The following is a 12,413-nucleotide window of genomic DNA, read 5'->3' as shown; positions in this document are numbered from 1 at the left end:
TTGTCATCATAAGCCAGTAAGCCATTTAATTACTGTTCTTAATGTAGGTAGAACTGTCGGCCATCGATCAGCTGCTGGAGGATTTAGTGTGTCTTAGTTGAGAGGCGCGTTCCGCACTTCAATGACACTTTTTTCTTATTTTATTGTCCAAAATGGATGCGTCTTGCTCTCTGAGATAATGTCCTGTTGTTTTGTGCTGGTCTTTTTTAATATTGGGATTATTTATTAACCAGCCAGTCCTCCTTTGATGTCCACCCCATTACCATGTGATTGCGGCATTTATTTATGACTTGTGGCGTGAGGATGAAGAGAAGTTAATAGACCTCAGTGCATTACTGGAGTCTTTATGAGAATTAGATGATAAGTGGAACTTAATCCCCCAGAGAGCCTGAGAAGTATGAGTCAGTCGGCAAGAATTTAAAAAGTGATTTAAAAATTCTTCCTCACATCTCATGATTTTAGGGAAACACACAACACGGAGGAAAACTTGGTTGACAGAGGTGAAAGTTTGGTCCTGACACGTCAACTCATTATGTGGTCCTCTTTGTCTTCAGGTTCACGTTAAAGTCTCAGTTCCAAAAGGCGTCAAGTTTGTTGGTCATCCAGGAAAGTACCACCTGACCAGGAAGAAGTGTGTCCCTGCTGGGGAGGCGACATCAACATCCATGGTTTTATCTTTTGCTGAGTTGGGGTCTACAAACATCACAGGTATTTAAAGAGCAGATGCTTTTGTTAAGTTTGCTATATGTAGTTTAAATGGATGTATTACTGTATGTGCTACATCGAGGGTGTATTTGTATTTCAAAGCAACAATGATCATCTCATCAGAATGGCGTCCGACAAAAGGCCTGCCTTTGACTTGAAGAGAGCATTTCAGGCTGAAGAGATGGGCTGTGTGTGATCCTGTCGCGCACCTTACGTTACAAACCGCCTCTTCTAGTGTGCATACGAGAACAAAGCAGACCGACGGTGGGGGAACAATCGGAGCTCTGCTGTGACACTCAGTGGCATGTTGATGAGTTTGCAGGTCACTGGCGGTCAATGGGCCCCCCATGGCCCCAGTCCTACTCCCCTGGCCCCTTGTATTTCCCTCTCAGTACACACGCACAAAGAGACGTCATTGGCACGGGGCCATGTTTTCCAAGGGCTCCACCATAGCAAGGGAGTCACAGACTGCCATCTTCCTGGCACGTTCATGCTGTCCATGTTGTGATCGACTTTACACAAATGAGGCGGAAAATATTGTTATATAATCCTCCTGTGTTTTAATCTTAAAAATCACAGATGTGAACAGTAATCATTCCAGTGCATATATATGCATTACATAACAGCCACATCAGTGGATTCATCACTATGTAAGCTCTTATCACTCGGTCGAGTGTTATTATTATTTCATGAACTTTAATTAATTGCAGAAAAAAATAAATGAAACTAATTCGCGGTGAGAAAAACTGCATATAAAGTTCACACAGCTCACAGCGCATTTTTCAGGACACCAATTCCAGGTGCACCGCGTGATGTCATCACCAAAACATAAATGATGAAGGACACTAGAACATTGGCTGATTGAAAAACTTGACACCAGTTGGCCTCGAATTATCGATATGTTTATCTTTGAATCACGTCCCACCAAATTATTACACAGCTTTGCTTGTCAATCTCCAGCAGCACACGTTTTGGTCGTTTTGAAGTTCATTCCTTCGTCTGGCTGCTTGTTCCCTTATTGGGGTCATGGTCCCAGGTTCTATTGGGTGAGAGCAGGAGACACCATGAAAAGGTTGTCAGCTTATGGCAGGACACTCACATTCACAGCTACAAAAGTACTCAGTCAACCTCTGTATGTTGTTACACTGTGGAGGGAAGTGCCTGGAGTAAACCCTAGCACTTAGGTCGCCTCTAGACTGAAGAGAATCTGCAACCTTATTGTTGTGAGGCAGCAGTACTAACCACTACTCCACCGTGCGCCCTCCTTTGAAGGTAGTCACACTGAAATATCAAAACATATCGGTCACAACGGTTTATAATGTGTGTGACGACAAAAATCTGACTCAAGTCTTGCCACAAAACGATCGGTGAACGTATATGAAAGATGAAGGGATTAAAAAGCAAACCAGCTCATTACAAAGTATGACTGCAAAGTTGGAACTGTTCATGTGAAGTTTGAAATCATGCTATAACATCACCTCTGTTGTCGCGACAGCACGTGCCATCGCCTACAGCGAGCCAAATTGTTGTTCGGATGGACTTCAGACTGGGAAACTTGCAAATGAGGTTGAAGAAAAAAGAAGCCCTGTCGGCCTAGATTATGTCCGTCGGACTGTGCTCGTGGAGGTAAGACATGAAGTAACCACACTCTAACGGAGGAGGAACTCTTGAGCCATGCATTGTATTGAACTTACTTGTCTCTTGTAGCCAGAGGGTCTGCCCAGAGAGTACACCTACAGTGTCTTCTTCTGCCCAAATGGTCTGTGGTGATTTAAAAATAACTTTTCAAACGCATTTATTAAATTCATTTTAATATTCCATCACCAGAGAGAATCCACATCTCCACCCCCAACAAGTACGAGTATCAGTACGTGAAGAAGCCGGCCAAGATGAACATGTTCCAGGTGGCAGTCAAGAGCCACAACGATGCCCATTTTGCCCTCTCTGCCAGCCCCCATGACAGCGTGGAAATGTTGGAGATTGTTCTCGGGGGACGCCAGAACACTCGCTCCTGGATTTCTAAAGGCAAAATGGGGGACGCTCTGGTCAGTGTCGCTACACCTGGCATTTTGTCTTGGGATGAGTTTCGCAGCTTCTGGATAAGTTGGAAAGGTGGTTCAGTACAGGTGAGAAGAGACATATTTGTAACAATGAAAATCGGATGTTGAACTTAAACCGAAAGGTTAATGATATGCCATCCGCAAAAATGTTTCCATGCATGACTCAGCGTCTTATAGAGGTCCAGAAGGTCTGTTTTTTCCGTGGTTAGGCGCTACATTTATTGGCATACTTTGGGATGAGGTCGCACTTTACTGGCAGTTGCTCCCCGAGGACAGTCTGTGATCCGTGGCCTTTGCTGTCCTCCATCTTGCTCTCTAACCCCAGCTTTTGCAAGGCACCTTTCAGAGTGCAACAGAAGGCTGCGTTATATGTTTTTTGATGCCAAGTAGCGATCCATTGTGTGGCTCTGCAAATATCCAAGCTGCAACCTAAACAAACACAGTACCTCGAGATCAAATCATATTGAACATAGTGATTTATCAATTTAGAGACTTTGGATTCAATAAAATAGTATAACTATAACCTCGACTCTGTGGGTGCTTCGATGACACAACAGCTTCTTTGACTGTGATATCACTCAGCCACTAACATTCTGCTCTCTTTAGGTGGGGCATGGTTTATATCCAACGAATGAATCCATTATTATGCAGTGGGCCGGACAGACGCCTTCTCAGGTTTGACCTGTTTATGACTTGTTCATACTGACTTTAATTCAGACAAAATAAAGTATGCCTTGACAGGTGAGACATATTGGCTTCTCTACTGGCTGGGGCTCGGTGGGTGAGTTTAAAATCTGGAGGAAGGAAGACTCGGACGAGAATCACAACGAGGCGTTCACATTGGGAGTCCCGCACAATGTAGTGCCTGGTTCCGAGAGGGCAAGGACTTTCATGATCGGTCAGTCAATCTCTGTAACTTGATGGTCATATTTCAACTTTCAAACCTAAATGAAACAGCTGTCCTCTCTGCGTCCAATCATCAGGGGACGTGATGGGGCCGACGCTAAACAACCTGGACAAGCTTTTGCGGTTGCCATTTGGCTGTGGTGAGCAGAACATGATCCACTTTGCGCCCAACGTTTTCGTCCTCAAGTATCTGCAGAAAACCCGGCAGCTCAGCTCAGAGGTGGAGAGCGAGGCAACTGATTACCTTCTGCAAGGTAACACAACTTGTACTGTTAGATGATAGAAATGCATTAGTTTAATCATACATCTTATTTATTATTTTATGACAGGAGTGATTAGGTTGTTGGAAATGTCAGCCAAATTCATAGTTTTACTTTACTTTTTTATTCTTTAAACACATACAATTGTGCGCTGTCATTTGAACTTTTCAAAGGTTTCCTGTGATGCTGTCATCTGGTGACATTAACTCCATCAGTAGTCATGTCATCATGATCAGGACCCATGTAGCCAGTCCTTTCATTTTAAAGCATTAACTCAAGTGGAAAAAGGCTCATTTCAACATAACTGTAAAATACAAGCATCTGATAGTTGGTAGTTGTAGTATTTCTTAATTCTTCCTATGAAGTTGTTCGGGGAGGTCTGATGCCGTAGTTGGTTTAAACAGTGAAGTTTTCCCTTCAATGGAATGTGTTTATGAAATTTAACGGCCGAACTGGCTTCGATCATGAACTTATAACATGACACCGTGTCCGTTTACCTAAAGAACTACTTTCATTTTTGCCTAGTTTCTCTGTTGACTCAACGAACAGCAAAGACCTTCTGTTCAGGTTAAAGCTTGCCTTCAGGTCTCACCAGACTTTCACAGCAATGCCGTATTAGGATCTCCCTCAGATGTCTGTTAGAACGGTTGAGAAGGGTTGTTCTTATCTGCCTGACATTGGAAAGCATACTGAGATTTTCCTTGAGCTGGCAGGAGAGATGGCTTCCAGCAATAATAAGCCCAAAGTCTTATTAGGCATTCTTGCACCAGTTTGTGATGGGAGGAATTTATTTGTGGGAAAGACTCCTTAGACTCTCACATCTGACACTGTTTATCCTTCCCTAGGCTACCAGAGGCAACTGACCTACAAACGGCAGGATGGTTCCTACAGTGCCTTCGGTGAGAGGGATTCCTCTGGCAGTATGTGGTAAGTGGTTTGCAAGTGTAGCATCGGGAAGTTTACGCAACTCATACCGATCTTAGCCGAGCCCACATTCTTCCACTGCAAGTGGGACATCAGCGGTGGGCCAAAGGTGTTTTCAGCTTCTCTGTGTACAACTGTCTCGTAATATTTATAAGACTATGTATGTGTGATCTGGTGCTTGCATTTTTGGGTCCTTATACATGTGATTTATGGGCTGTGCTGACATTGTAAAGGTGTAGGTTACAAAACAGTCAAAAATAATAAACGTAATAATCTTGAAAGAGAAAGCAGGATTTATTTGTGGTGATGCTCATGGCTCCGTCAGTTCTCACAAACATGCCTCTAACTGACCATGGAAATACTTTCATAAGTAGCCACTCGAGACATTGGCTTTCAACCCGTATTTGACATGGACTGCTCTTGACTCTAGATTGCTTGACGCCTCTAATTGGCTTCATCAATTCCCTTGGAAATGCTGAACCCTTCCACTGACCACAGTTGAGAGGAAAGGAGGATGTAACAAGTTTTTGAACTGGACCATACAAGCATGGGTTGTGGGCGCAGATGTTCAACCCTGAGTTGACCTGCAGACTACAGGATGGCATCCAAAACAAGCATAGATGTTGATGCTGAGCTCCTGGAACTTGTCCTCAGAATACTGAAACCTCTAGGCACAATGGCACTGATGAGGGCGGACATTCCAATTTTCCTTTGGACGTGATTTTAATTGGCTTTTTGATGAAAATATTTAGTGTTTTAGGAAAAAGCAGATTCACTGTTTTGACTTCTGTATTTCTCCGTGCGAGCTACTTCTCAACTTAATTGTAGAAAGAGATGCTAAAATTATGATAGATCTGTTAAGGCTTCTCCCAAAAACGTGCTGTTGAATAGTCACAGTCCAAAGCCAAACTTTGTCTCCAGAACGCAGATCGAGCCTCTTAACTTTGAACTTACTCCGATGTTAGTGGTCTTTTAAAACGATGACATAATATTCCAAAGTCCGACTGGCTTACATCTCTGCGGTTTTATCTCTGCTCTGCTTTCTGGAGAGAAGTAACGCAAGACTCACTTCCAACCAAAGAAGATTTCATGTTTTGCTTCAGGTTTTTCCTTCCCATCTCCCTTGGTGCTCTTTCAAAGTTGCGGTGTCACTTATGAGGTACTGGTGCACATCCTGTTTATTTCCTCCTTTTTGCCTCATCCCATAACTCAGCCCTGGTTGGGAGAGTGGTAATGGAATGTTTTGTTGTCACCGAGGAGTTTGGCCGCTACTACTGGGAGGTCTGTTGTTTATGGACCAGTGTTTATTTATTAGCTCCGTGGTGCCCCACAGGGCAGTCCTTGGCCTATTTCAGCTCATCCCCTGGTTCCTCATTGCCGTGACCCACTAAAAGACAAAGCTCATAAGTTTCAAGTTTCACTCGCAGGTTCGCCCTGTTCACAACCTCACTGGCATCAGTTGGATTTTATTAAACATGTGGGAAATGGCCTTGTGGCCTCCTTCCAAGCATAACAAACTAACCTTTACCTCGAGAAGCTTGGTTGTGGTCATTTAGCTGGTTTAAGTGTGTATGTCAAGTAGTTCACTATTCCCTTGAAGTCTGCCTAGCTTTACCCGGAGTAAACATACAGCCAACGACTGAATTTTGGAAATCCAACAATCAGAAAGTTTGATTCACATAACTTCCCCTGCATTGACCTGCAGTATTTGGTTTAAAAACAGATGCCACAGCAGAGTTAGAGTGTGTAGTCATGACAATTATGCTGCCTATATTGGTCTCCAAATCTGGCTTTTCCATGACTAACCTCCAACACCCGACAGCGCGAGGCAGGCACATGCTAATTATCAGAGATGAAACACATCTGTAAATAAAAGTCACCTGCAAATGCCACATGTAGCTTTACTTGTCAATGAACTGATCCTAACATCAGTTTGCGATGAAATTGTTCATGTATTTTTAGATGGTCTGAATGATGGGAACTCAAAGGAGCCCTGTTGTCAAAATGAAAACGTTTATTAATACTAATACTAAGGCTGAAAATGCTTTGAAAAGTTGGGGCGTGCCTGAGACTCCATTCTGATCAAAAATATAAATCAATCAAGCATCCACAGCAGCTTAAACAAGCCTGTTTTTGACACAGACAATGCCTGTTATCTCAGTAAGACATTTGTTGTTTCCATTGAAACCATCATGTGACATCACACTAACTCCCGACATGAAACAGTGTTTGAGGTACTGCTGTACTTTTGTCTAGATGTTCCCTCTCTCCCAGTGTTTGTCCTTGTTGCAGTCGACAATGTAAAGTTGACTATTATACAAATTATGTTGAAATGTTAGCTCATATTTTGGTACCCCCTGGCTGAAGCTGCCATCTTGAAAATCAGACTTAATCCTCTGATCCTTCATTGCAGGGTCTTCAGGTAGCCTGAAAGTCAAAACTCACTTCTTCATCTTTCCAGGAAATATATTACCACAGTAAATAGCTTGTTGCAGTGGTAAAGGTACTTATATACTATTGATTCCGTGATCTTTTTAGGGTTCTATGAACTGTAAATGAAAATTTAGACGATTAGATCGTGTGGAAGGTTACATGAATGTTGTTTTTTCTAATTCCAGTTTATGTTATTTTTGCTAACCATGTGGATAGCTGTTGTCTTTATCCTGTATTTTCCCTTTTTTTTTAAAGAGAGGGTACACATCTTGTATCTGTCTCTTAACTTGCCTCCTTGGCTTTTAATAATTGACTAAACGATAGAACAAAATCATCTCTTCCTAGCTGTTTTTTCTGTATTTTGGGGGAATTTGCCCCTACATGTTCAAAAGAATCTTTGATATTCCTTCTCTCTTATCTCATCCGCCTCAACCATCTTTATCTCTGACACCCTCCACTGCACTCTTTTTTTGCTCAAGGTTGACAGCCTTTGTGCTCAAGTCCTTCGCTCAGTCTCGGGGTTTCATCTTCATTGACCCAGAGGAGCTTCGGGCGGCTAAATCCTGGCTCATCAAACACCAGCGGGAGGACGGCTCCTTCCCCGCCATGGGCCGCATCCTCAACAAAGACTTGCAGGTAGAGACGGGGTGGGGTGTAAGTTCACCAAGTTCAGGGAGTTCCTACCATTACATAGCAGGAAAGATCTCCAAAGCACAATTTTTGTAAGCATCGTAATACTTTCCATCATAAAGGAGGCGCCCTGATGAATATTTTTCTTTTATTCCCAATAATGTCATCATGGTTATCTCGGTTTTGGCACTCGTCTACAGATAGTTGATGGGACATTGAAAATGCTGGGATGTTTTGATTTTATTTAAAGGCATGAGGCTTGCCCCCACATATTCACAGTAAATGGGTGATGTTCACCCTAAAATTCCCAGTCCCAACTCGTTGTGCTCCAACTAAAGGATGTGATGGTTTTCCAGAGATTAAAGAACTGTGAAATGTGGAATTATGTAAAAGCGTGTGTTTGCTTTTCTTCACAGGGAGGGATCCATGGGAAGATTTCGCTTACAGCTTATGTAGTAGCTGCTCTCTTGGAGACAGGAATAACAACAGAGGTAAGCAGCCCAACTCAGCAACACAACTCTGTTGACCTTTCCTCATCCCAGCTAGACAGTGAGTGACATTCAAAAGATAATGTAAAGGGGTGTTGAAAACACTGAAACAGAAGTAAATGTGATTTTTCTCTTTGCAAGAGACGTGGTCAGACAAAGCTATTTTGTTTTATTCAACAGTTTAATGTGGTATTAACAGCACTTCTTTCATTACTGTTCTGTCCATCTGACCATTGAGGTGATGTTCTTGCCGTAGTTAGTTGAGATTTTTAGCTGCTTGTTCCCTCAAAGAGACTCATTCCAAAATTGAAGGCCACTTGGGCTGTGAAATTAATAAAACGTTTATTATGAAATTCCACTCAAATGAAGTTTCACTACTGCTATGGCTGATTCCGTGCATTCTTTATCCGTACCCCTGTTTTATTATACTTAATGTCCTGTTAATAACACAGAGATAGTGTTAGGTGTATGTTAACATGTCTCTATAAGTTGAAGCTACTGTACCTCAACAACAATGTTCCGACAGGAACTCATGCCCTTTACTCACGCAGCCCTTCCCACCTGCCCTGGTCATGTGTGAACATATCGCCGAATTCCTGATAGACGTCGACTCATATTTGTGCGGCCTCAGTGCCTCTAATATCAGATTACAGTTGCATAATACATAGTTTTTCTGTTTTCATTTTGGACTCTCCTGTTTTGTCCTGTTGTTTCACCTTGGGTTTGTTTTTCTTCTGTCGCAACAGATGGAAGCACTTCTTGTGATTTATAAATCCAAGAGAAACACCTTCAATTCATAGATTCGTTGTTGTGTTCCATCTGTTCACATAGCTGTAGATGAATTTAAACTTTACCCTGTCTAGACTCACTTCTGTTCTTTATCCAGGTTTGTATATTAGTCAATGTCTCCAAAAACAACTGATAAAAAACTGACGGCGCATGTATAACATCAAAGCAAAGCTCCATGTGCCTTAGAATTTGGCTTAATTAAAAGATAACTGCGGCAGAGAAACTCTATCATCTCTTGGATGCGAGAGAAGGTCACATCTGCCCGAGATGAAAGTCTGCCTTTAACTTCTTCAATGTGAGTGCTTAATCAGTAACTGCATCTGAACAGAGAAAACGGCTGTTCCCGTGGTCGGAGCAGAGCAGCCTCCGAGCGGTTGAACATTGACAGGGTGCAACAGCTGGTAGTGGAGGAAAAGGTAAACTTCAGGTCAGGAACGCATCAAATTGGAGATGATCATTTAGAACAAAGACTACAGTCAGTAGTTAAGTGCTAAGGCTTAATGTGTCTGAAAACAATGGACGACAAGCAGCTCTGTGCACGACAAAATCTGTATTCACACTTTGTTCTCTAAGTGTGTATAATATTATCTTGATTTTTTTTGTAGTGGAAGTGTACAAACTCTTGACATTATAATTATGATAATAGGTTTATTTTGCATGACTCATTGAATTTTAGTCACAAAACGGCCATATGAATCACAAAGTACAAGACAGTTGGGTCATTTTTGTGTCGCTCTAAAGAACCACTGGGAAATATTGCCACACCACGGTGAGTCTCCACTAAAATGATTAGGTTCTTGCAGTTAAAACTAACTAAAATGTACAATGATTGCATATGTTCATCCTTTCAATGTACATTGTTTGCTGTCTGGTGCAGGAAGAGAAGGTAGCGGTGACGAAAGCCAAGGACTTCCTAGAGAGCAACACCTACTCTGCTGATGACCCGTACACTACTGCCCTCTCTGCTTATGCCCTGGCCATGCTCCGCAGCCCTTACGCGCCACTTGCCCTGCGACGCCTCAACCACATGGCTATTACACAAGGTGAAGGCTCACTGCTCATAAATGACTAGAGAGATGGTTGCAAATTTCTGGATGGAATCAAAAAGCTAGAGTAATATTTAAGATATTTGGGAGGGATAACACTTCTAACCCTTAGGTAAAGGTAAGGAAAAAGAACTGTGTGTGATGATTGTGAACTGGTAGAAATGACCTTTATTTAACCATCTTCTCCATAATGTTGTTGCTACTCGATAATAATTGTAAACAGCTGAACTCACATCTAAGTATCAGCCCAATGACAAACACATGGTCACAAACTTAACAATATTGTGACTCCATTGCTTCCAATAGTCCGTTTATGAATCGTATTTTCACTTTTCACCTTTATTTGTCTATATTATTATATAGTTTCCATATTTTCACATTGCTTCCCTTCTGTCATCTCCACCTTTTCCAACCTCCTTTGGACATTTGCAATAGCCACTAAAATTCGTTCAAAAGTTGGACAAAGCCTGCATGTTTATGTTTGTTCGTACTTCTCAGATGGACTCACCCACTGGAGCTTGACTGGCAGCACGGTGGCAGATGAAGACAGGTTCATGGGTTTTAACGATGGTCTCTCCCAGTCAGGTATGCAGATTTTTCATTCATTTATTTTTTTAAATGAAAGTCCATACTTGCTTCGTATATAAGAGACTGATGCAGGGCCGCACTTGAGTAGCTTGATACTAAAATATTAACTTCTCTCTCAAGTAAACTGTGAGTTATTCATACCATGGATGTTGCGTTTGCACTGAGATCAATGCAGTTTTCTTCATGAAGAAGCCTCTGGAGAAACAGGTGAAAGGAACTAGGCGACATTTTTACTCCAACTTGGCGACATCTAGAGCTCCCTGGTAGAGCCAGGAGACATGGGAGGGGAATAGAGAGTGTGGGAATTCATGATGAAATAGTTTCTCCAGCAAATAGGAGGTGAAGACAATGTTTCCCTACTTATTTGGTGCAAATACATTAGTCGAACTTTCTCTGGAGTTGAAGTGTGCGGATGATTCTATATCTTTTTTTTTTTTTTTTCAAACGATATAACAAATGAGATGTATTCCAGCCAACAAAGCAGCAGTGTGTTTGTCTGCAGTGGTGTCAGCAGAAGTGGAGATGACTGCCTACGGGCTGCTGACTTACACCCTCCTCGGGGACGTGGCTTCTGCCCTGCCTGTCGTCAAGTGGCTGTCCCAGCAAAGGAACGCGCTCGGCGGCTTCTCTTCCACGCAGGTGTCCCTTTTACTGCCTTCCCCTTCACCACTGGATCACACATCACCTAACCGTCGGACGTGTTTGTGACAGGACACGTGTGTCGCTCTACAAGCCCTGTCAGAGTACGCTATCCTGTCCTTCGTGGGCGGAGTGAACCTCACCATTTCTTTGGCTTCGACCAACCTTGACTTCCAGGAGACCTTTGAGCTGAACAAGGACAACAAAAAGCTCCTTCAGAGTGCCAAGGTAACTATTTTATGTTTGTCTAATCGCAGCCAGATTTTTAAGTGTTAACAAGATGTTGTAAACTACAGCTGCGGCTGCATTTCAGTGGTTTGGTCAAGGTGACAGGCTCTCTTCAACATATGATTTAAACTCTGTCCAGCCTCACTGCTATTAATGACTGTGACGCCTGTTTCCAAAGAAACACTCTGGTTGGACTGTTTGCAGCCCAAGCATTGTAGTGTTGCCAAGTCAAACCATTCACAACCAGGCTGCAGGTTCTCCACAGCACCTTATTGGTGTTTATATGAGACCATTACTGCATGTTTATGAGACATAAGAGTGCAGGTACTGTCCATTTCAGTGTGCGTACAACTGTCGCGCCAGCCCGGCTGATGTGTGAAAGTCAGCCAGAGTGTTTCAGGTAAGAGTGCTGTACATCCTCTTAGCCAGCCATGTTTCCCCCTGTGATTAGAGGTGTCAGCTTAATTGGGGCAATTGAAGACTGCTGGTTAGTGGCCAGGGAGCTGCTGGTGGCACTGCAGCCGCCTACAGCATTCATTTACTTGATAAACGACCCATTCACTCACCCCCTCCCCTGGTTTCTCTTTGTTCTTTTTTCTTCCAACTCTCTCCTGCTTTCAGATCCCCAGTATCCCCACAGGCCTTTTCGTCAGCGCTAAAGGAGAAGGCTGTTGTCTGATGCAGGTATTGCAAGCATTAAGTCCCAACCTCACACAT

General features: G+C 42.8%; 1 protein-coding gene across 1 annotated transcript in view; it reads left to right on the top strand.

The window, feature by feature from the left end:
- Positions 1 to 12,413, top strand: part of cpamd8 (C3 and PZP like alpha-2-macroglobulin domain containing 8) — a 36,180-nt gene that overhangs the window by 15,034 nt on the left and 8,733 nt on the right. The window contains exons 21-35 of the mRNA XM_053853654.1: positions 555 to 708; positions 2,201 to 2,331; positions 2,413 to 2,464; positions 2,533 to 2,831; positions 3,372 to 3,440; positions 3,507 to 3,663; positions 3,749 to 3,925; positions 4,777 to 4,858; positions 7,768 to 7,924; positions 8,335 to 8,409; positions 10,073 to 10,238; positions 10,740 to 10,826; positions 11,332 to 11,468; positions 11,541 to 11,696; positions 12,318 to 12,380. Coding sequence (XP_053709629.1) covers positions 555 to 708; positions 2,201 to 2,331; positions 2,413 to 2,464; positions 2,533 to 2,831; positions 3,372 to 3,440; positions 3,507 to 3,663; positions 3,749 to 3,925; positions 4,777 to 4,858; positions 7,768 to 7,924; positions 8,335 to 8,409; positions 10,073 to 10,238; positions 10,740 to 10,826; positions 11,332 to 11,468; positions 11,541 to 11,696; positions 12,318 to 12,380 — 1,962 coding nt within the window. The remainder of the gene's footprint in view (positions 1 to 554; positions 709 to 2,200; positions 2,332 to 2,412; positions 2,465 to 2,532; positions 2,832 to 3,371; positions 3,441 to 3,506; positions 3,664 to 3,748; positions 3,926 to 4,776; positions 4,859 to 7,767; positions 7,925 to 8,334; positions 8,410 to 10,072; positions 10,239 to 10,739; positions 10,827 to 11,331; positions 11,469 to 11,540; positions 11,697 to 12,317; positions 12,381 to 12,413) is intronic.

The sequence above is a fragment of the Synchiropus splendidus genome, chromosome 1, assembly GCF_027744825.2.
Source record: "Synchiropus splendidus isolate RoL2022-P1 chromosome 1, RoL_Sspl_1.0, whole genome shotgun sequence".
Lineage (NCBI taxonomy): Eukaryota > Metazoa > Chordata > Actinopteri > Syngnathiformes > Callionymidae > Synchiropus > Synchiropus splendidus.
Note: the sequence above shows the minus strand (reverse complement) of the source record. Positions and strands in the feature narration are given on the sequence as shown.